The 26,073-nt window shown below is 34.6% G+C and overlaps 1 protein-coding gene across 1 annotated transcript in view; it reads left to right on the top strand.

The window, feature by feature from the left end:
• The window catches only part of LOC149808027 (F-box only protein 25-like), a 41,441-nt gene that overhangs the window by 1,691 nt on the left and 13,677 nt on the right, over window positions 1-26,073 (top strand). The window contains exons 2-7 of the mRNA XM_089972714.1: window positions 1,986-2,085; window positions 11,313-11,405; window positions 13,240-13,333; window positions 17,040-17,209; window positions 23,353-23,612; window positions 25,012-25,084. Of these exons, the coding sequence (XP_089828840.1) occupies window positions 1,986-2,085; window positions 11,313-11,405; window positions 13,240-13,333; window positions 17,040-17,209; window positions 23,353-23,612; window positions 25,012-25,084 (790 nt within the window). The remainder of the gene's footprint in view (window positions 1-1,985; window positions 2,086-11,312; window positions 11,406-13,239; window positions 13,334-17,039; window positions 17,210-23,352; window positions 23,613-25,011; window positions 25,085-26,073) is intronic.

Below are 26,073 nucleotides of genomic sequence, written 5' to 3'. Positions count from 1 at the left end.
CATCATGCTACATGTCTGCGACATGATGCCCCAGTACTAGGCATCACTATAAACTGCCAAACTGCAGACATCGTAGCGATATGACTGAATTTTTTTAAAGCTACGTTAAAAATCCTAATCATACACACTACATAAATAGCCCGTGGTATTAACAACTTAAAAACGTGTAGCTTGTGATAATTAGCTTTAGTGACCATTTTTTCAAGGCATAAGATCCTAAATTGGGTTTTGGATATACATGTATATGATTATATTGGAAATATTATTACTTATGAATACGACTACTCGAAGAGTAATGTGCAAGTGACGTCTGAACCCAAATTACTTTTTTTTAGTTACATCTGGACAGTTTCAGGAATAAACCCAGTGATCGACCATTCCATTAGATTCAGGGTCAGAGAACACTAGATTTAGGGTCAGAGGACACTGCCTAGATTTAGGGTCAGAGGATATGACCTAGATTTAGGGTCAGAGGACATGACCTAGATTTAGGGTCAGAGGATATGGCCTAGATTTAGGTCAGAGGACATGACCTAGATATGTTGGTTGCAATTAGCTGATTCAGCACGTGAATTCAGACTTATCTTTGATTCGTATAATTATTTTTGGCCAGGAAAGATGGCCTCTTATTACCATTGACAATATTGCTACTTTTTGATAGTATCTTCTCAAGAATACATCAGCAGCAGCAACAACTGCAACTCAAACTACCAATTAGGATCAGAACAGCTGCAGTAGCTTAATAAGTTGAGGACCGATTAAAATGCTGATTTGAAATAAGAATTTTTAAGGATTTCTTTGTAGATGCAGTATCTCCCATCAAAATTTGCCCACAGGTCACTGGCAGTAGAGGGTTGAACATGATTTCGATAGATAAAGTGCCTATCGGATCCACTAACTCATGACTTCAAGAGGGCCTTTGTTTCAAGATTTATGCATAAATTTAGACTATCATAATTTCTAAAGTATGTTTTTTTAATTCTGATCAGTTGTAATGTTGTTCGCATTTGTCGGCTGCTCAGTTTAAACTTTGGATGCACGCCTTGTCTGATTAGCAGTAGTTTCAACGCTTTTCGCAAGTGATCCGTTTTAAGTCTTGTTTGGGGTATTTTTAATTGCTTTGTTTCCTTTTCACGCAACTCTGATACTCTTAAATTGTGTCGGCTGATAATCATCTTTTAAAATGCGTTGGTTACTTGGTTATTGATCAGTTTGGAAAGTATGCAAACGTGTCAGTTTATCAGTTTGACAGTGTTCACACGCGTCAGCTGACCAGTTTCATCGTTTTCCCCACGTCTAGGCTTATCAGTTTTAATTCTCGTCGTACACGTTGGCTGGTCACTTTAAATGCTTTGAGCTGCTGTTACTAGCAGTTAAAACTTTTCATGCTTTCTGGTTGTTGTTTTTTTTTTTAATTTTTTTGTTTTTATTTTTTTTATTTTTTTCACGCGTCAGCTTTTTTCTTCGCATTTTCACGCGGCAGCTTGTGAATGTTTGTTGTGTTAGTTGCTGATCAATTTGACGGTGTTATCCAGACGCGTCTACTGATCAATGCAAGCACCATTAGCATGGGTGGGGGGGGGACTATGTAAGGAAAGCAACACTTGCAAACTGCCACGTACAATTTGCATCAATGAAAAGTACAATATGCCTTGACAGAATTATGAAAGTGGCACTTGCAAGCAGCCATTTACAATAATGCATAAAGGAAGATTATAAAATACACGCATAATATTATGGCGGTAATCCCACTCCATACGAAACACACCCGAGGCCTTAACATAGCTAAAGGTCGAAGGCGTGCCCACAAATAAAATCAGCACATATTGGCCAATCAGCCCCTTTTTTCACATTAATAATTATTTTAAATGCAAAACTATAAAATCATGCCTTCCATCTTATTTAGAATAATAGATTCTGCACTTATTTCGTCCATTTACACAATTAACCGCAGTGAAGTTGATTGATTTATTTCTTATTTTCAGGTTAATGCGGTTGGCGCTGGATGAATGGGATGAAGACCGTTCTAAACTTCATAATGTTCATCAGCCTCACGTTCATTTTATCCGAGGTACCACTAGAGAGGTGAAGTTATGTTCCTTCATTGTTTATATTTTGCCATTCGAAACTGCAAATGTTTCTTCATCTGATTTTCTTTTTTCCCCCTTTTTTTGGAACTAAATTCTATTTTTACTTCAAAGAAGTAAAAACCTGTTAAGGATATATATGCGGGTGGGGTGGGGTGGAAAAGTACTCAACAGTTGGTTGGAAGAACCCCTAAAGGCTCCATTGTACTGAGTTTGTCGTCTGTGCTCTTTGGTTAAAACCAATTAAATCCGATTACCACAAATAACTTGTAGCTACTAATTGACATCCGACGAAAACTCGCTGTCAAGGCTCTAGACATTAGGCATTACAGACACCCAAAGAAACAGGTTTTTGCTCCAACACTTGGCTGACTATCACTGTATATAATATGCAAATTGAAATGGTCACAACTTGAACATTTGAGACTATTTTTGGTTCATTTTCAACTTATTCACTAAAACCAGCAGACTAGTTTCAACCAAAATTTACCATGATGGCCTTTAAATTTCGTATAGAATGACGCCATTCCGCCATCAAATATGACATCTATTACTACCACCATGTCGGCCAGTTCTGCGCGTCGGGTAATTCTGCGCAACGATACGTCATTTCTGTAAACATTGGATTACGTGTTATTTTGGGTCAAAAATCCATTTTGTATCAAGAAAGAACGATCGCAATTTAATTAAGAAAAGTGATGTTCATCAAGTGTACAAAAATACCCAGCATTTCGACTCGAAATGCATATGAAAATGTGATTTCTAAATGTCAACATGAAGACCCACTCCATGACCTTCTTGAACCGGTAACCCAGAAAATCCCAATTTAATAACAATTCAATAGCAAACTGATTAAATTTCACAAGTACTCTCATTCGGCTCGACCCTGTGATAGCCCTGTTGTATCATTTGATTTTTGGAGTGTGAGATAGCTTTCCACCTGTCCTTGTATTCTACTCATCTGTGTATTCTTCTCTCCTATTCCTTCTCTTCCTCCCGACTTTCTCCAAATTCCTTCTCTCCACTGCCTCCTCAATACTCCTCCTCCGTCTCCACTTTCTCCTCGACTCTCTACCGACTAGACTTTTCTGCTCTGACTGCTCTGCTGATCTTACTTCTGTCTCCCCTCGTAGAGACTCGGGAATTAACTTGAACCGGAAGTTCTGCCCCCCCCCAAAAAAAAAAGCTTCCTGTGAAAACACAAGGATGGTACAATATTTCCCTAAGCCCTCTCATCTCACACTACACCCAGCCTATCATCATATAACGGCTATTATATTCTTCGGTCACGCATTCATTCACATCGAAATACTCATACGCCTTTGTATGGTAAACCATCATCGTAATAAAAAACACAGTATCAGTTACTTCTCATACATAAATCCATAAATTGCGTCACCTCAGTACCTATTCCTAATCCCATTATACTAAACAATATCACAACAATCATACGCATTTCTTTACATTACAACTCATACAAAGTACACAAATATTCAAATATCCATGCTCTGATATATCCATACATACATCCATACTAACTTATCTTACACACTTCAACCATTTTCCAAATTCACAATTTTAAGCATGTTTAAATTATAACATATCACCTGAATAAATGCACTAGTTTACTAAGAAGTAACCTGTTAGCGAATTACATAATTCTGACCACAAGCTAACAATCTGCATAATTCTCTACATAATATTCAAACTCATTTCTCACATTAAACACTACAAAGGTAATTCTACTTACTAAACGATCCTATTAATTAAGTATACAGACTACACATAATTACAGTTACAATGCTGTAATAATCTGCAAAAAAGCGGGCAAATAACTTACTGACCTTTGCGAGCTTTGTCTTTCCTTAGAATCTCCTCTAAGTTTTACTGCCAAATTACAAGTGGCTCTCTCTGAGTAACCCTATATTGCTCTTCAATCTTCTAGGCAAAACTAAACTTTGGCGTGCTAGTTCGAAGTTATAGTTTGGATTAAAATTGTTATCACACCCTCCGTCTCAATTCCGATTGGATGTCGCTTTGATTCGATCCAATCAAACTTAGTGGACAATGTCCTTTTTGCTGTCTGTCCATGTGGGGACGGATTTAGAACAGGCCCCATTTCGTCGTGGTTCCTCTGATCTTAGGACAAAGCTGTAACAGCACCTAGGTGAAAAGAAGCTCGATCTAATCCCTGTGCCGATTCAAGATGCTGGATCTTCCCTCTGGTCACGGTAACCCACCCGTAAGGGATTAACTCTAGCCTGCGGCTATGTTCAGACATCAACCATGGCTCGTATAGCTTAGTTTATACATCACTTACGAACTGGGATGAGCAAACGTGACATTCATCCATATTTGATTGCATCAGGATATCTTAATCCATATTTAACAATACATTAGGATATCTTTATCCATATTTGATAGTATATCAGGATAACTTCATCCATGTTTGACAGTACATCAGGATATCTTCATCCATGTTTGACAGCACGTCAAGGATATCTTCATCTATATTTGACAGCACGTCAAGGATATCTTAATCCATATTTGACAGCACATCAAGGATATCTTCATCCATATTTGATAGTATATCAGGATAACTTCATCCATGTTTGACAGTACATCAGGATATCTTCATCCATGTTTGACAGCATGTCAAGGATGTCTTCATCTATATTTGACAGCACCTCAAGGATATCTTCATCCATATTTGACAGTACATCAGGATATCTTCATCCATGTTTGACAGCACGTCAAGGATATCTTCATCTCTATTTGACAATACATCAGGATATCTTCATCCATGTTTGATAGTATGTCAGGATAACTTCATCCATGTTTGACAGTACATCAGGATATCTTCATCCATGTTTGACAGCACGTCAGGATATCTTCATCCATTTTTGACAGTACATCAGGATATCTTCATCCATGTTTGACAGTACATCAGGATATCTTCATCCATATTTGACAATACAGCAGGATATCTGTATTCATGTTTGACAGCACATCAAGAATATCTTCATCCATATTTGACAGTACATCAGGATATCTTCTTTCACATTTGACAGCACATCAAGGATATCTTCATCCATGTTTGACAGTACATCAGGATATCTTCATCCATATTTGACAATACATCAGGATATCTTCATCGATGTTTGACAGCACATCAGGATATCTTCATCCATTTTGGACCAAACATCAGGATATTTTCTTCCATGTTTGCCAATACAGCAGGATATCTTCATCCATGTTTGACAGTACATCAGGATATTTTCTTCCATGTTTGACAGTACATCAGAATATCTTCATCCATTTTTGACAATACATCAGGATATTTTCTTCCATGTTTGACAGTACATCAGAATATCTTCATCCATGTTTGACAGTACATCAGGACAGTTTCTTCCATGTTTGACAGTACATCAGGATATCTTCATTGATATTTGGCAATACATAAGGATATCTTCAGCCATATTTGAAAATACAGCAGAATATCTTCATCCATGTTTGACAGCACATCAGAATATCTTCATCCATATTTGACAATACAGCAGGATATTTTCATCCATGTTTGACAGCACATCAGGATATCTTCATCCATTTTTGACAGCACATCAGGATATCTTTATCCATATTTGACAATACATCAGGATATCTTCATCCATTTTTGACCATACATCAGGATATTTTCTTCCATACTTGACAGTACATCAGGGTATCTTCATCCATATTTGACAATACACTGGGATATCTTAATCACTATTTGACAGTACATCAGGATGTCTTCATCCATATTTGACAATACATCAGGATATCTTCATCCATGTTTTACAATACATCAGGATATCTTCATCCATATTTGACAATGCATCAGGATATCTTCATCCATATTTGACAATACAGCAGGATATCTTCATCCATGTTTGACAGCACATCAGGATATCTTCATCCATTTTTGACAGCACATCAGGATATTTTCTTCCATATTTGACAATACATCAGGATATCTTCATCCATGTTTGACAGCACATCAGGATATCTTTATCCATATTTGACAATACAGCAGGATATCTTCATCGATGTTTGACAGCACATCAGGATATCTTCATCCATTTTTGACAGCACATCAGGATATCTTCATCCATATATGACAATACAGCAGGATATCTTCATCTGTATTTGATAATACATCAGAATATCTTCATCCATATTTGACAATACATCAGGATACCTTCATCCATATTTGACAACACATCAGGATATCTTCATCCATATTTGACAATACATCAGGATATTTTCATCCATGTTTGACAGTACATCAGGATATCTTCATCCATATTTGACAGTACATCAGGATAACTTTATCCATATTTGACAATACATCTGGATAGCTTCATCCATGTTTGACAGTACATCAGGATATCTTCTTCCATATTTTACAATACTTTAGGATATTTTCATCCATATTGGACAATACATCAGGATATCTTCATCCATATTTGACAATACATTAGGATATATTCATCCATATTTGACAACACATCAGGATATCTTCATCCATATTTGACAACACATCAGGATATCTTCATCCATATTTGACAATGCATCAGGATATTTTCATCCATATTTGACAATACATCAGGATATCTTCATCCATGTTTGACAATACATTAGGATAACTTCATCCATGTTTGACAATACATCAGGATATCTTCATCCATGTTTGACAGCACATCAGGATACCTTCATCCATATTTGATGCTACATCAGTGTTTCTTCATCCATATTGGATTGTACATCAGGATTTTTTCATTGATGTGTGATGGTACATAAAGGATAGCTTCATCCATATTTAATGGTACATCAGCATCAGGATATTGTCATCCATATTTGATGATACATCAGGGTATTGTCATCCATATTTGATGATACATCAGGATATTGTCATCCATATTTGATGATACATCAGGATATTGTCATCCTTATTTGATGATACATCAGGGTATTGTCATCCATATTTGATGATACATCAGGATATTGTCATCCTTATTTGATGATACATCAGGGTATTGTCATCCATATTTGATGATACATCAGGATATTGTCATCCATATTTGACAGTACACCATACTTTTGTCATCTGTATTTGACAGTACATCAGGATATTGTCAGCAATATTTGATGATACATCAGGATATTGTCATCCTTGTTTTGAAGGTACATCAGGATAATTTGTCCAAGACTAAAAGCAGTGCCGGATTTTGGTATAAGCTAAACAAGCTACAGATTAGGGCCTCTCAGTCTGAACTCACTGTCTGAAGGGGCCTCTCAAAATTTATTTTATACCAAATAGGGCCTCTACAGCTTCCCATAGCTTAGAGCCTTGCTGTGTCTAAATCCAGCATTGACTAATAGCCATCTATGCCAGGAATTTTAATATCAGAGTTGTGTAAATTCTTTTCTGCAGAAACATAAAGCTCTTTTTTGCCAGGATGCATTCTATCAAGTTTAGCTAAATTCTATTCATCAGTTTTGAGGTCATTTGAATAGCAATTTTTGATTGGCTGTTCAAAAATTTCACCTTGCCTTTTAGACTGATGATCCAAAACTTTTGCAGCAGAATGTTACCAAATTTGACAGAAAGCATCCTGTAATGAAGGGCTTTCAGTTTTATACAAATAATGCCATCATCAGCAAAGAAGCATCTCTTAAATAGAAAAACCTAAGACTTGATAAAAGCATCCTAGGAAAAAGAGCTTTAAATTTTAAACAAATGATCCAGATCTGTAAAAAATATGGCCACCATTACTAAAATTTAAAAAAATCAACAACTTCACCAAAACTGCTGACAGAATTCAATTAGGTTTTTCAATAAGCAGCGTGGCATGAGTACCTTTCATATTTATGCAACTTATCCAGATAAACCATAAATTATGACCATTCTTAAGAAAACTAGAAAAACTTTTCCAAAACTGTAAAATAAAATTTGACCAAATTTGATAGAAAGTACCATTATTAAAATTAAAAGCTTTTCAACAATTTATTCACAAACAGTGCTCTACGGATTTGCATAAATGATAAAGTATTCTTGCAAGAAGGACTTTCTAGTTCATACAGATGATGCCTTTTCACCATTCAAAATGGCCATCTTAACTAAAACTAGAAAATCTCTTAAACTACTTTTTGTTATTTAAAAAAAACAATCAAAATGGGACAGAAAGGATCCTGGCATGAGGAGCATTTAGATCATGTCAACCCACTTTAAAATAGGTTGCCATCACTAAAGACATAAAACTTCTCAAAGAGCTCTGAACAGAATTCAACCAAATTTGAAAGAAAGTACTTTAGCACAAAATAATGAAGGTACAAGTAATGCAGATCTGAAGTCAAATATGGTTTCCATTTCTCAAATGAGAAACCTTTTAAATGACTGCTTATCAAAAACTTAACAGATCGTGACCAGATTAGTAGAAAACACCTTTGTATAAAAGGACTTTATAAATTTGTACAATTCACAGACATCATCAATTTTGTACAGGTCATTCCCTAACACCATCAAATCTGAACAAGTGATGGTCAGATACCATATGAATGTGTACGTATCTTGCCTAGACACCATCAAATATGGCTGATATTACTAACAATAGAAAACTTGATAATATTTTCTCTAAATCCAGTCAATAAAATTAACCAAATTTGACATCAACCATCCTTCATGAATGCATTAAAAATTTATACAAATGGCACCAATCCACCACCAAATATGTCCTTGTTACTGAAAAAAAAGAACATGTACACAATTTGGTCTCAATAAAAGACTGCAGAATTTGATCAATCAAACAGAAAACATCTTGGCACAAAGGCTTTCAGTGTTGGAAATATGATGGTGATGTGCTATCAGATATGGATGAAGACAAATGATGAAGGTGTGCAATCAGATATCACTGAAGACAAATGATGCTGATCTGCTGTCAAATATGGATGACAACAAATGATGAAGTTGTGCTATCAAATATGGATGAAGACAAATGATGATGATGTGCAATCAAATATAGATGAAGACAAATGATGAAGGTGTGCAATCAAATATGGATGAAGGCAAATGAGGAAGGTGTGCTATCAAATATGGATGAAGGCAAATGATGGTGTGCAATCGATTATGGATGAAGACAAATGATGATCATGTGCTATTAGATATGGATAAAGATGAATGGACGAATGATGATGGTGTGCTGTCAGATATGGATGAAAACAAATCCTGAAAAATAATTATCAAAATATAGGCATCAACAGCACCAGAAGAAACTTTTACAGAAAGTACCCAACTGACCCAGATTGCTTGGCCAGCTGCTTTTGTGTTTAGCTATTTGGTAGAAAGCATCCAACTGACCCAGATTGCTTGGCCAGCTGCTATTGTGTTTAACTATTAGGTAGAAAGCACCCAACTGACCTAATAATCTTTGGCCATTTAGGTAGATGACAACCAGGTGAACAATCTCTGGCCCACTTGAACTACTTGTTTCATTCTGTTTTCAGTAAACAGTCCTGGTTTACTCTGCTGTGACGATAAGTAAGTTACATAAGAATGTAATGATAGAACAACCAAATTTTATATCCATACTGCAATATGAAAATACTATATTTGTGTATTAGTGTAAGAATGTAATGATAGATCAACCAAATTTTATATCCATACGGCAATATGAAAATACTATATTTGTGTATTAGTGTAAGAATGTAATGATAGATCAACCAAATTTTATATCCATACGGCAATATGAAAATACTATATTTGTGTATTAGTGTAAGAATGTAATGATAGATCAACCAAATTTTATATCCATACGGCAATATGAAAATACTATATTTGTGTATTAGTGTAAGAATGTAATGATAGAACAACCAAATTTTATATCCATATGGCAATATGAAAATACTATATTTGTGTATTAGTGTAAGAATGTAATGATAGATCAACCAAATTTTATATCCATACGGCAATATGAAAATACTATATTTGTGTATTAGTGTAAGAATGTAATGATAGATCAACCAAATTTTATATCCATATGGCAATATGAAAATACTATATTTGTGTATTAGTGTAAGAATGTAATGATAGATCAACCAAATTTTATATCCATACGGCAATATGAAAATACTATATTTGTGTATTAGTGTAAGAATGTAATGATAGATCAACCAAATTTTATATCCATATGGCAATATGAAAATACTATATTTGTGTATTAGTGTAAGAATGTAATGATAGAACAACCAAATTTTATATCCATATGGCAATATGAAAATACTATATTTGTGTATTAGTGTAAGAATGTAATGATAGTTCAACCAAATTTTATATCCATACGGCAATATGAAAATACTATATTTGTGTATTAGTGTAAGAATGTAATGATAGATCAACCAAATTTTATATCCATACGGCAATATGAAAATACTATATTTGTGTATTAGTGTAAGAATGTAATGATAGATCAACCAAATTTTATATCCATATGGCAATATGAAAATACTATATTTGTGTATTAGTGTAAGAATGTAATGATAGAACAACCAAATTTTATATCCATATGGCAATATGAAAATACTATATTTGTGTATTAGTGTAAGAATGTAATGATAGAACAACCAAATTTTATATCCATACGGCAATATGAAAATACTATATTTGTGTATTAGTGTAAGAATGTAATGATAGAACAACCAAATTTTATATCCATATGGCAATATGAAAATACTATATTTGTATATTAGTGTAACTACAAAACAACATAGATTCAGGTTGTATGTATTGTTCTACTGATTACTCATAACAAACTGCAAGACCCAGATCTGTCAGTTCAATATGTGACAACAGATTTGGGTCAATGCAATTAGCAGTTGGATCCAACTTCAAAGTGAGTATATTTGGTGGGTTGGTGGTCATTATATTAAAGGTCAAGACCAGAACAGAATAATCCTCTGTAAAATATATTTTCTTCCTAAATTCAGGTTTGTAGTCATTAAGTATAAGGAGCTACATTTATTTTCAAAATTATGCTATGAAATAAAGATATTAAATACATAATATTTACTCTTAAAAGACATTATTATTGATATTGTTATTATTTAGTCTGTTTTAGTAAATAGTATTAATATGACTGTGCTGTTATTTATTATTATTATTGCTATTATCATTATTTAATCTCATTTTAGCGAAAAGTATTAACCAGTATTAGTGAAGCTTTCGTTCATTTGGATATGACAGGAGCATGTAAGGACATCCGACGTTTTAACTATGTCTGCAAGGTAAACAAGTCGGTTTCAGGTGTTTCTTTGCATAAAGATTCATTAACTTTCAGCTACCAATTTTCAGAACTGGAATATAAGTCCTACTGAAATGTTTCTGATTTAACGATGCTATTAATTTTTAAGAATTTCCAAAATACTGTGAGAATCAAGTCGAAATATAGTTAAGAAATGCTGTATCATTTGAAAACAGTTTAGGTATAGTACTGTTTTTTTTACCTAACTTGGACTTAATTATGTTTACTGTTTGTCATAGCTGTCATTATAGGCATTAAAGGGACTTAATTATGTTTATGTTTACTGTTTGGCTTAGCTATCAGTATAGGCATTAACATTAAAGATCTGAATTGAACTTAAGCCAGAAATGTGTTGTTAGAACCTGGATACTCCACCATATTGCCTGAATCTGACCTAAGCAACAACAAAAAATTCAGGAGGGTGTGAATGATGGTAGGGCAAGTATAATGCTACATTCCCTTCTACTGTTATGGTGGGGAATAATTAAAATTTCATAAAGGTATGTGTTTCTGTAGTAAATCCAAATTAAAGGCTTTAGGCCTAATTGATGTTTCTGATGATCTTATGTTACGTGTTTAGGCTCGAATAAACAGTAACAAAAAAAAGAGTGAAAACAACAAGCTTTGAAAAATTTAACAAAGAATTTTCCTGGAAAAATACTGTAAAAATATATAAAAATAAGAACTTACAGTTTTAAAAATCAACTCCAAAAATAATCCAAGAATAATCCACGAATTAGAAGTCCTAATAATGAAATGTTCTAATGAATTCAAGTTCGAGTCCCCACAAAAATCCAAAATGGAAGGCAATGACGTATGCTGTATCCTTTGTGGTGTTGTAAAGTCTACAGCTCTGTGTTACTCACAAACAATAATCTGATGTTTGAATTAATGAAATGTCTTTGTCCAAGAATTCCGTATGGGCACTCAGATCTTTACAGGAAAAAGAATTATCTCTTAGAATCCAAATAATTCGAATAAACATTAAAATGTAATTTCCCAAACTGATCACAAATAAATGAACACCTTGACATCAAGTGTATTAAACCCAAACTGAGAGATATCTCTATAAACAATGATTATACAGTAACTCGAAAAGCAAAACAAATTCCCAGATGAGGATCAACTTTCCAGAACCTTCGAGAAGTATTTACGTATAAAAGCATGTAGTCCCAGTATGACCTTGACAAGAAACAATTATTTTACTCTAGGAATAAGATAAAAATAAAAAATTGTTTACTTCTCTCACTGATTTCTGAATTAAGGTCAGGAACTAGGCAAGCTTTAAGTGTTTACAAATGAACTGTCAAGGTCAAACTATTTTCTGGAAAAGTATAGAGTTCCTAGTAAATAAAACTACATTATTTTGACATGTAATGAAATTAAATTTTTTTAAAACTTACAAACACTTAAATGAAATAAAATATAAATTAAATAAAATATATATAACAATGACTAATCCAGATTAGGCCTATATGATGTTTTGATGGCTAATTCAGATTAGACCTATATGACATTTTTGATGACTAATCCAGATTAGGCATATATGACATTTTTGAGGATTAATCCAGATTAGGCCTATATGACATTTTTGATGACTAATCAAGATTAGGCCTATATGACATTTTTGATGATTAATCCAGATTAGGCCTATATGATATTTTTGATGATTAACCCAGATTAGGCCCATATGACATTTTTGATGACTAATCCAGTTTGGCCAATATGACAGTTTTGATGACTAATCCAGATTAGGCCTATATAATGTTTTGATGACTAATCCAGATTAGGTTTATCTGATGTTTTGATGTTTTCAGCTGATTGAGTTGCTATTGTTGAGGAAGATGAGTGAAATGAGTGGAGCAGTTCAAAGGAAAATCTTCAACATCCTGGAGGAAATGCTCAAACAAGGTAAGTCATCTCTATCATCTGATAAATATCCTTAACCACAAAATTGCACTAAAACATACAGGTGTAGCAGCATCGTATGTTATAAAGACTGTGGAACCAGAATTAGATTTTGTGTGACATCTCCAACATCATTTTTAATTTATGTCTGATTCTTTTATGACTATAAAACACATCATGCTCATAAACTGTCAAGGATTTCATTGCTTTTAAGGCATGTGATATCCAACCTATTGTTCATAAACTGTCAAGGATTTCATTGCTTTTAAGGCATGTGATATCCAACCTATTGCTCATAAACTGTCAAGGATTTCATTGCTTTTTAGGTGTGTGATATCAAACCTATTGTTCATAAGCTGACAAGGACTTCATTGCTTTTAAGGCATGTGATATCCAACCTATTGTTCTTAAGCTGTCAAGAATTTAATTGCTTTTAAGGTATGTGATATCCAACCTATTGTTCTTAAGCTGTCAAGAATTTCATTGCTTTTAAGGCATGTGATATCCAACCTATTGTTCTTAAGCTGTCAAGGATTTCATTGCTTTTAAGGTATGTGATATCCAACCTATTGTTCATAAGCTGTCAAGGATTTCATTGCTTTTAAGGCATGTGATATCCAACCTATTGTTCATAAGCTGTCAAGGATTTCATTGCTTTTAAGGTATGTGATATCCAACCTATTGTTCATAAGCTGTCAAGGATTTCATTGCTTTTAAGGCATGTGATATCCAACCCATTGTTCATAAGCTGTCAAGGATTTCATTGCTTTTAAGGCATGTGATATCCAACCTAATGTTCTTAAGCTGTCAAGGATGTCAAAGCACAAGGCATTCAGCATATTTTCTGCAAATAAAAATATTTTGGAGTCTTTCTAATAGTAAATTTGTGTTTTTACAAACTGATATATTTCTGAAATAATATCAGAGATACATGTAAACCTCTTGCTTGAAGGTGGTGCTTAATAACAGATAAAATTAAAAGAGTCCACTCTTAGCTTTTAAGCATCAAATAAACAGGACTTTAGATCTAATTTAAAATGGATCACCAAAATGCTTGAAATAACCAATACATAGTGCAATGACAACCATCATATTTGGGACTTACAAAAAAGATTTTGATTCCACTACCCACAGGATGACCAAAATCAAATATGTACTGACCCTGCCTAAATTTCACTGATCCTGAAGAATAAAAACAAAGATGCAAGTTCAGTTTCTAATTTAACAATTATTGTTCATCAACTCAGAATAATAACTAATGTGTGTGTGTGTGTGTGTGTGTGTGTGTGTGTGAGATTAGGATTTTTAAAGTAGCTTCAACAAATTTTTCAGTCATATCGCTACAATGTCTGCAGTGTGGCAGTTTATAGTGATGTCTAGCACTGGGGCATCATGCCACAGACATGTAGTATGATGTCCCACCCAGTCACATTATCCTGACACCAGGCCGACCAGTCCTAACACTAACCTCTTAATGTTGAACGCCAAGTGAGGCAGCTGTTAGTACCAATTTTGTAAGTCTTTTGTATGACTCTGCCAGGGTTTGAACCCATGACCTCCCACTTCCAAGGCAGACACTCTAGCCACTAGGCCATGGGAGCAGTCAATAACTAATGTCTTTTTCCCAGTATTCATGGTAGTGTCTTACTCTCTGCTCATGATTGTATTTATGAATGTGTTCTTGTCATTATCTTATTTCTAACATTATGGCAGCAGCTGAATGTATTGCATAAAAATTCCACGCCATTGTCACTGCGCAAAGCACTAAATTTGTATCAATAACGATATAAACACGATCTTTGGTTTAATCTTTCTTGATTATTCATAGTCAGCAAATTTGAATGTTTTATTGTCATGAGTATTGAATCCAGTATACCAGACTAGTTCCATGTTAGTCCCATAAATCAACAGTCTGTGTCAGTGTTGATGGAGAATTTGTTGGTATGATGCCACATGTTGATTAAAATGTGCAGTTTTCCTGGATGCAGATCTTTCTGGAACACAACTGCATATAGTTTAGACACTTACCGGTATTTGGCTATATATAGCACGATATTCAAAATGGCCACAAGACATAGGGTTGTACTATGTCACATGTATTTACAAGTCATCAGAAACAGGATTTGATCCAGATATATTATGTATACATCACCAAAAGAACCCTTCAACCAACTGTAATTCAACAGCTGCAAGAAATACCATCAAGTGTATGAAATGTACACAGATGTGTGCAGATTAAAGTGTCTGCATATATTTCCATGTTTTAATGAATATGTGATCTGTCCCTTCCAACTTCAGTCAGTATCATTACAGGTGTGGGGCTGATTTATTGGCCTAGTTCCATGTGTACTGAATTGAAATCAATGTTTGGGTCCAGTACACCGGGATAGTTCCATACGTACTTTATTGAAATCAGTGTTTCAGTCCAGTGTACATTAGGCTAATTCCATGTGAATGTATTGAAATCATTGTTTGGATTCAGTACACCAGGATAGTTCTATGTACACTGTGTTGAAATCAGTGTTTGGGTCCAGTACACCAGGATAGTTCTATGTACACTGTGTTGAAATCATTGTTTGGGTCCAGTATACCAGGATAGTTCTATGTACACTGTGTTGAAATCAGTGTTTGGGTCCAGTACACCAGGATAGTTCTATGTGCACTGTGTTGAAATCAGTGTTTGGGTCCAGTACTCCAGGATAGTTCTATGTGCACTGTGTTGAAATCATTGTTTGGGTCCAGTACTCCAGGATAGTTCTATGTGCACTGTGTTGAAATCAGTGTTTGGGTCCAGTACTCCAGGATAGTTCTATGTGCACTGTGTTGAAATCAGTGTTTGGGTCCAGTACTCCAGGATAGTTCTATGTGCACTGTGTTGAAAACATTGTTTGGGTCCAGTAGTCCAGGATAGTTCTATGTGCACTGTGTTGAAATCAGTGTTTGGGTCAGGCCTTAATATCCTATAGCCTTAACTATTGTAGTCTGTATCAGCATATGACCTTGACTATTATAGTCTGTACATGTATCAGCATATGACCTTGACTATTATAGACTGTATGAGCATATTACCTTGACTATTTTAGTCTGTACATGTATCAGCATATGACCTTGACTATTATAGTCTGTATCAGCATATGACCTTGACTATTATAGTCTGTATCATCATATGACCTTGACTATTATATTCTGTATCAGCATATGACCTTGACTATTATAGTCTGTATCAGCATATGACCTTGACTATTATAGTCTGTACATGTATCAGCATATGACCTTGATTATTATAGTCTGAGTCAGCCTTGACTGATTCTTGATACCTGCAGATTAAAAAGAAAGGAAGCATACAAGTATTACTTTTCTAAACTACACCTGTCAGTGTCAGAAGCAAATATTAGGCTGTATCTGTTCAGACTGTCAGTTGGTTAAGGTTGCTATTTAAAGGACGATACCAGTCCAGCACAGAATGAATGAATGTTGGTCTAAAGACAAATTCTTTTTATTTTGCTTGTATATTATATCAGGGGTTTATTTTGAATGTAGGCCTCATTGCCTCACAATTAGGTCATGATTGCATTTTTTAAATATTGTTTTCCAGTCCTAAGGACTCAGATAAACAAGTTCGTTGTTTTCCAGTCCTAAGGACTAAGGTAAACAAGTTCATTGTGTTTCAGTCCTAAGGACTCAGACAAACAAGTTTGTTGTTTTCCAGTCCTAAGGACTCAGATAAACAAGGCTGCACTCAGTGAACTCCTGGATCATGCTAGTCGGGCCCTGACTGACAACCGCTATCATCACATTGGAAGCACCTGCCTCTGGGACAAGCACACTGAATCTGTTAACAACATGGTGGCTCAACTGGACAAATTCAAGTTCAAAGAGGTAGATTTACCGTATAATTATAGTTTATGTGAGAACTACTGCAGACCGCATAAACCCAGATCTGCCATCACATAATGTGCCAATAGAGCTGGGTCTGTGCAGTTTGTTAGGAGTTATCAATAGAACAAACAACATTGACCCATATCTGCTGGTACATAATGTGATGGCAGATCAGGGTCTATATAGTTTGCAGTCGGACCCGACGTATAAGCGAGTAGATATGGTACACAAAAATTTAATGTTTAATATGGGTGCATGCATGAAAGTTGCCTGACCTATTGGCAATAAAACTTCTATTTCTTCTATTTGTAAAGTGTCTGAAGTTAATATTCAACAAAAGTGGATTGTTTTCCAAACAGCTTGGAGGAAAACATGACCCACTCAACAGCAGGTACCATATTTATCTAATGATAGGTTCAAATTTGATGATAACACAGCCTAATTTTTACCAAATTTTGGAAGATATATTTGCTGATATTATCTTAGTTTGATAGTAAGTCCACCACCACCCACTACATTTTGTCAAATTGATTAGACTTGCCTCCAGATCTTAGGAAAGACATTCAGCCTCATTTTGTTGTGCATTTTCTTTCTTATACTTTTTCAGTCTCAAAATCCTACTTTATGTGCACGTGGATTACTTCTGGGTTTGTTGCAGTCTGTATGTGTCAGCCATTTGTAATGATGGGTCAAAGTACTTGAAAATATTTGAGGTGCTAAGACGAGAGAGCAAACTATGATAAATTGCAACCACTTCAGTCATTTATGTGCCTTGTCATTTTCATTAAACATTTGCTCAAAGAAACATTATTGCCATCTTGGAAAACATGCTTGATTCATGGCAAGTGTTTGCTTCTAATTTTGCCATAAGCATTATTTTGTTAAAATGATTAGCATACAAAAGACTCTAAGGCTACATAAATTTATTTCAGCTGATTTTTTTGTCTGAGTGGTTCTGATTTTTTTCAAATACTTCAATAACCTTTATGTATCTAAGAAATGAAACTAATGTAAGAAAGGCCCAATTGATTCAAATGCAAGATTTGAAACTAATGTAAGAAAGGCCCAATTGATTCAAATGCAAGATTTTAAACTAATGTAAGAAAGGCCCAATTGATTCAGATGCAAGATTTGAAACTAATGTAAGAAAGACCCAACTGATTCAAATGCAAGATTTGAAACTAATGTAAGAAAGGCCCAATTGATTCAGATGCAAGATTTTAAACTAATGTAAGAAAGACCCAACTGATTCAAATGCAAGATTTGAAACTAATGTAAGAAAGGCCCAATTGATTCAGATGCAAGATTTGAAACTAATGTAAGAAAGGCCCAATTGATTCAGATGCAAGATTTGAAACTAATGTAAGAAAGGCCCAATTGATTCAGATGCAAGATTTTAAACTAATGTAAGAAAAGCCCAATTGATTCAAATGCAAGATTTAAAACTAATGTAAGAAAGGCCCAATTGATTCAGATGCAAGATTTGAAACTAATGTAAGAAAGGCCCAATTGATTCAGATGCAAGATTTGAAACTAATGTAAGAAAGGCCCAATTGATTCAGATGCAAGATTTGAAACTAATGTAAGAAAGACCCAATTGATTCAAATGCAAGATTTAAAACTAATGTAAGAAAGGCCCAATTGATTCAAATGCAAGATTTGAAACTAATGTAAGAAAGGCCCAATTGATTCAAATGCCAGTAATGGAAGATGGTGAGATTAATGTTCTATTTTGCAACCAGCTGATTTTGGAACTTCCATTATTATTTACAAAAGCTATATTAGAGTCAAGATAACTTATAAACAGTGTGATCATTCCTGGCCATAACATTCAAAACTTGTCCATCAGTATGACGATTATACAATATTTTGTTAAAGGACAAAACCTTGAAATGATCATGTACTACAGAAGTGTTATAAGATGAAGTCTGGTCTCAAAGAATAATTATATCTGAAGATCTAGTTCATACTTAGAACAGTCAAGTTGCAATGCTGGACAGATGATTTTGACTTTAAGACATTCCTGGTTAATATTGCACAAGTTGACCTGAGTGTATCAAGACATTTATTACCAAAGAACAATAAAAGTACAAACAACATAATGGCAAGATGGCAAGGACAGTAAACAAAGGCTTATGATGTAAATGGGTGTGTACAAGTGGTAATTAGACAATAAAACATATTTAAGGTGATGTAAATGGGTGTGTACAAGTGGTAATTGGACAATAAAACATATTTAAGGTGATGTAAATGGGTGTGTGCAAGTGGTAATTAGATGATAAAAGATATTTAGGGTGATGTAAATGGGTGTCTGTGAGTGGTAATTAGATGATAAAAAATATTTAGGGTGATGTAAATGGGTGTGTACAAGTGGTAATTAGACAAAAAAAATATTTAGGGTGATGTAAATGGGTGTGTGCAAGTGGTAATGATGTAAATGGGTGTGTATAAGTGGTAATTAGATGATAAAAGATATTTAGGGTGATGTAAATGGGTGTGTGCAAGTGGTAATGATGTAAATGGGTGTGTATAAGTGGTAATTAGACAATAAAAGATATTTAGGGTGATGTAAATGGGTGTGTACAAGTGGTAATTGGAGAATAAAAGATATTTAGGGTGATGTAAATGGGTGTGTATAAGTGGTAATTAGATGATAAAAGATATTTAGGGTGATGTAAATGGGTGTGTACAAGTGGTAATTAGACAATAAAAGATATTTAGGGTGATGTAAATGGGTGTGTACAAGTGGTAATTAGATGATAAAAGATATTTACGGTGATGTAAATGGGTGTGTACAAGTGGTAGTTAGACAATAAAAGATATTTAGGGTGATGTAAATGGGTGTGTACAAGTGGTAATTAGATGATAAAATATATTTAGGGTGATGTAAATGGGTGTCTATGAGTGGTAATTAGATGATATAAGATATTTAGGGTGATGTAAATGGGTGTGTATAAGTGGTAATTAGACACAAAAAATATTTAGGGTGATGTAAATGGGTGTGTGCAAGTGGTAATTAGACAATAAAATATATTTGTTGTGATGTAAATGGGTGTGTGCAAGTGGTAATTAGACAATAAAAGATATTTAGGATGATGTAAATGGGTGTGTACAAGTGGTAATTAGATGATAAAAGATATTTAGGGTGATGTAAATGGGTGTGTGCAAGTGGTAATTAGACACAAAAAATATTTAGGGTGATGTAAATGGGTGTGTGCAAGTGGTAATTAGACAATAAAATATATTTAGGGTGGTGTAAATGGGTGTGTGCAAGTGGTAATTAGACAATAAAATATATTTATTGTGATGTAAATGGGTGTGTGCAAGTGGTAATTAGACAATAAAAGATATTTAGGATGATGTAAATGGGTGTGTACAAGTGGTAATTAGACACAAAAAATATTTAGGGTGATGTAAATGGGTGTGTGCAAGTGGTAATTAGACAATAAAATATATTTAGGGTGATGTAAATGGATGTGTGCAAGTGGTAATTAGACAATAAAATATATTTAGGGTGATGTAAATGGGTGTCTATGAGTGGTAATTAGACAATAAAAGATATTTAGGGTGATATAAATGGATGTGTGCAAGTGGTAATTAGACAATAAAAGATATTTAGGGTGATGTAAATGGATGTGTGCAAGTGGTAATTAGACAATAAAATATATTTAGGGTGATGTAAACGGGTGTCTATGAGTGGTAATTAGACAATAAAATATATTTAGGGTGATGTAAATGGGTGTGTGCAAGTGGTAATTAGACAATAAAATATATTTATTGTGATGTAAATGTGTGTGTGCAAGTGGTAATTAGACAATAAAATATATTTAGGGTGATGTAAGTGGGTGTGTGCAAGTGGTAATTAGACAATAAAAGATATTTAGGGTGATGTAAATGGGTGTGTGCGAGTCATAATTAGGCGATAAAAGATATTTAGGGTGATGTAAATGTGTGTGTACAAGTGGTAATTAGACAATAAAAGATATTTAGGGTGATTCACAGTTCACATTGTTTAAAAATATTCAAAGGAAATAGGTTGCAAACAAGCTATAGTTTAGAATAAATGTTAACTTCTTTCAAGAAATTCAAAACCCAAGACACATTTACTGTGTCAGAAAGTTCCATCATACACCAAACATTGCAGTAATCAGTGTTAGAAGTGGACCTCAGAAAGCTCGTACAAATCTAAAAAAATCATTCTGACCTTAGAAGCCTACAAAAACCTTTTTTTTAAAAAAATCTTTATATAAACAAATAAAAAACTAAACATTTGAGAAAAAATGTTGAATGGCTCTACCTGACTGCAAAAAACTGCTTTTTTTGCACATTTTTTCATTAAGCTGACCAAGCACTCAAGAAAGCATGCAAATTTCTTAGCACTTGCAGTTATTTATTTTTTTAATTATTAATTTTCACTTTATTTTCATTTTGTTTAGAAACAGACTCAAAGTATACATTATAATTTTTTTAATACATCTTATGCTCACCGTGGAGATAATATTTTAACTGCTTTATGTATTGAACCTAAAACATAATGTTAAAACTTAAGAAAAAAGCCTATTAAAAAACTTTCAAATTGTAAAATTACATTTCACTTCTAACCCAGAACTATAACGATTATGTGTGGGCTGGAGATTGAAATAGTCTGTCATGAAGTGCTTCAGGATGAAAGGTTCATTTGCAAGTTACATGTTCAGGTGGGTCTTCAGCTATTAGTATATAGGAGTGGGTTACATAAGTATGATTAATTTTAACTCTTGCAGCGGCTACCTCATCCTTATGGATGGTTCTGTAGGAATATGTTTTTGAGAGCATCATTGTTTCTGAAAGGTCAGTTTTTGTAATTGGCTAAAATGTATTCCAATGCCAAAGAAGGAAATGACATTTGTTTTGGATTTTTTCATGTAAAGTTCTGTATTTGGGTTGGAAAACAGACACAATAGCATTTATGAACCCTCAAGTACTGAAAGTTAATATATTTTGTGATATTGTGATGCAATAAACCTTAAATGCAAACTTTCAAGTCACAGAAGCATGAAATATGGGTCACAGAGACCTATCTATGCAATCAGGGTGTGATACTTGTCCAGATGCATACCGTCATCAAGTTTCATGATTCTAGTGAACTAAGTGCACTAACTTAACCAGAGTTAGTGAAAGATTACATACAGGTCACAGTGGATTATTATTTTAACTGTGTGGCACTTAGATAGATACATATCATCAATTTCATGAACTTCAAACACAAAAGCTATATTGACCTATTTGTGCAGTGATAGCGATGCTCATCAAAATGTTTCAGGATATTATGTACATAACATGGAAAAAACCTTGTGGTTATTAACTAAGTGCAAACATTTAACTAAAGTTGGTAAAATTTGAGAAGTAGGTCACTGACCTTTTTGTGCAAGTGTAGTACAAACACATCTTTACAATAATCGAGTTTATAATCTAGCATGAACAATTAAAACATATTTATCCAAAGTCAGGTTTGAAATATGGGTCACAGTGACCTACTATTGTGATGAGGGTGTAGTGATCATCAAGATGTATCCTCTCAAGAAGTTTCATAATTCCAGGTAAAGTGGTATGTGTACAGCATGCAAAACATGGTCATAAACTAAACTAGGCCAGTAAATTGAAATGTAAGCTACAGTAATCTAGTTTGACAATTCTAGCATGAACAGAGCTTGACAAATAAAATGGAAGCACAGACAGTGTATACAGTACACAAAAGGAACACAGCTAAACACAAAAAATGTACATGTGTACAACATTTGCCCTCTTCCCAGAGGTAAGTGCTTTGGAAGCAGATCTGTAATGTTGCCCAGGACATGGGAGGAAAGACGAGATGATATGTGTATTGTTTTATTTGTGCAGATGCCAAACACAGCTAAACACAAAAATGTACATGTGTACAACATTTGCCCTTTTCCCAGAGGTAAGTGCTTTGGAAGCAGATCTGTAATGTTGCCCAGGACATGGGAGGAAAGACTAGATGATATGTGTATTGTTTTATTTGTGCAGATGCCAAACACAGCTAAACACAAAAATGTACATGTGCACAACATTTGCCCTCTTCTCTGATTTGTGGAGGTCAGCTGAAAATTACTCCTCATATTGTTAATTGTCCTTTCTTCCAGAGAAAAGAAGATGGGAAGGTAACACTGTCTGATCTCCCCAGTGACTGTATTCGCTGTATTATCATGAGACTTTGTGATCACAAGGACATTGTCAATTTGGGTCGCACAAATCAACAGATTCATACAATTAGTCAGGAAAATCTTCTGTGGAAACAGCTTTGCTTTTTCCACTTCACCAACAGACAGCTGCTAATATTCTTACCTCCAGACAAAGAAGAGCATGAAGTGGACTGGAAGTACATATACCACCGCTGTGTTAAGTAAGTATGAGAGAGAGGAGATTTATTTGATGTGTAACATAACACATGAAAGGTTATTTGGTGTGTAACAGTATATATGGCATGAAAGTTTATTTGGTGTGTAACTGTACATCATACACAAAAGATTATTTGATATGTAAACAGTATATTACAAATGAAAGGTTATTTGGTATGTAAACAGACCATTACACATGAAAGGTTATTTGGTATGTAAACAGACCATCACACATGAAAGGTTATTTGGTGTGTAAACAGTACATTACACATGAAAGGTTATTTGGTATGTAAACAGTACATTACACATGAAAGGTTATTTGGTATGTAAACAGTACATTACACATGAAAGGTTATTTGATATGTAAACAGTACATTACACATGAAAGGTTATATTTTTCTGAGGCAATCGGAGTAAAGTGCTTTGCCCAGATATAGCAGTGGACAATCTGAAATAGTTTGGCAGGATCTGATCCAGAACCATCTTGGTCACAATTCCATTATGCTAACCATAAAGCCATAATGGAGAGAGAGAGGAGCAACACGGTAGATATGGAAGGAGAAATGAAAGAGGGAGGAACTAAGTAGAGATAAAATGAGAGATGAAACAGAGAGAAGAACAATAAGGTAGATGCAGAATGTGAGGCACAAAGGAGAGAGAAGAACAGCAAGGTAGAGACAGAATGAGAGATGAGAGAGAGAGAGGACCAACAAGGAAGAGATGGAATGAGAGATGAGAGAGAGGGAGGACCAACAAGGAAGAGATGGAATGAGAGATGAGAGAGAGGAACAACAAGGTAGAGACAGAATGAGAGATAAGAGAGAGGAACAACAAAGTAGAGACAGAATGAGAGTTGAGAGAGAGAGAGGAACAAGGTAGAGACAGAATGAGAGGTGAGAGAGAGAGAGAGAGGAACAACAAGGTAGAAATTGGAATGGGAGAGCTAGGAATAACAAGGTAGAGACAGAATGAGAGATGAGAGAGGAACAACAAGGTAGAGATGGAATGAGAGATGAGAGAGAGGAACGACAAGGTAGAGACAGAATGAGAGAGAGAGGAACAAGGTAGAGACAGAATGAGGGATGAGAGAGAGAATAACAAGGTAGAGATGGAATGAGAGACAAGAGAGAGAGTGGAACAAGGTAGAGATCGAATGAGAGATGAGAGAGACTAAAGCACCAAGATATAGTCCAGAAGTTGAGACAGTTAAAGAAAAAGAGACAGATCAATAGACATAAAATAAATTTAAACTGGATTTCTATTATAAACCATGTAGGAACAGGCAATATGAAAATTGATTCCAGATGTTTTGCATACATGTACTATGTAATACAACCATGTCATAAAGTGCCCAAAATAGGACTTTTTCCCTCTAATTTGTTTTCTTCTTTTACAATGTTACAGACGATTTGGTAAGAAAGATGTCTATGCTGATACCCTAGCCCTGTGTAAACACTGTGATTCCATTTTCTGGCAGGTAGGTTTTGCACTGAATTCACCTAATCTAATGAAATTTACATGTTCAGTATGTACTACAATGCATAGATTTATGTCATCATTCAGTAATGTGATTGTCTGGTTCATGCTCCCCTAGGTGGCCGAGTGGTCTAAAGTATTTGTCTTTACAGATCATTCACATTTTGCTTCTGTATGTGTTACAGTCTTAGCTTGACCAATTTGAGTATAAGAAAGATTGCCGGCAGCTTCCTGTGGTTTAGTTGTTCTTCCGGGTATCGTCCTGAACTCTTTCTCTAAACAAATATACTAGTTGCCATGTATGGCCTAATGTAGGGGTGCACAACACGCAGGCCAGATCTGGCCTATGAACGTGTTTAGTCCAGCCCTCTGGACAAGTTAAAACAACAGAAATCTGGCCCACGAATGGCAAAAGTGTCTGTGGCCCTTGAGTGGTCTTAGAAAATGCAATCTGGCCCTTGGCCAAAAAAGGTTGTGCACCCATGGCCTGATGTGAGCTGAAAATGACATTAAACTTAAAAGTTACAATTCGTGCTAAGTACATGTAAATCTGGTGCAAAATATCAAGAAAAGATTTTTTCCAAGTTTAAAACATTTAATTCTCGAACTCTTGAAAAATATCTGTGTCAATCATTCTTATGACATTTGGAGATTTGTGTCAATCATTCCTAGGATCCATTTGGAGGCATACCTTAATATCAAATGTGAGATTACAATGTACAGGTCTCATATCTGTCTTTCTGATATTAAAAAGTGAGATTACAATGTACAGGTCACATATCTGTCTTTCCAATACTAAAATGTGAGATTACAATGTACAGGTCTCATATCTGTCGTTTTGATACTAAAATGTGAGATTACAATGTACCGGTCACATATATTTCTTTCTGATACTAAAATGTGAAATTACATACATGTACAGGTCTCATATCTGTCATTCTGATATTAAAATATGAGATTATAATGTACAGGTCTCATATTTGTCTTTCT

Source organism: Sinohyriopsis cumingii, chromosome 1 (assembly GCF_028554795.1).
Source record: "Sinohyriopsis cumingii isolate HCF-2022 chromosome 1, ASM2855479v2, whole genome shotgun sequence".
Classification (NCBI taxonomy): Eukaryota; Metazoa; Mollusca; class Bivalvia; order Unionida; family Unionidae; genus Sinohyriopsis; species Sinohyriopsis cumingii.
The sequence above is the reverse complement of the archived record's forward strand: the minus strand, read 5'-3'. Positions and strand labels throughout refer to the sequence as shown.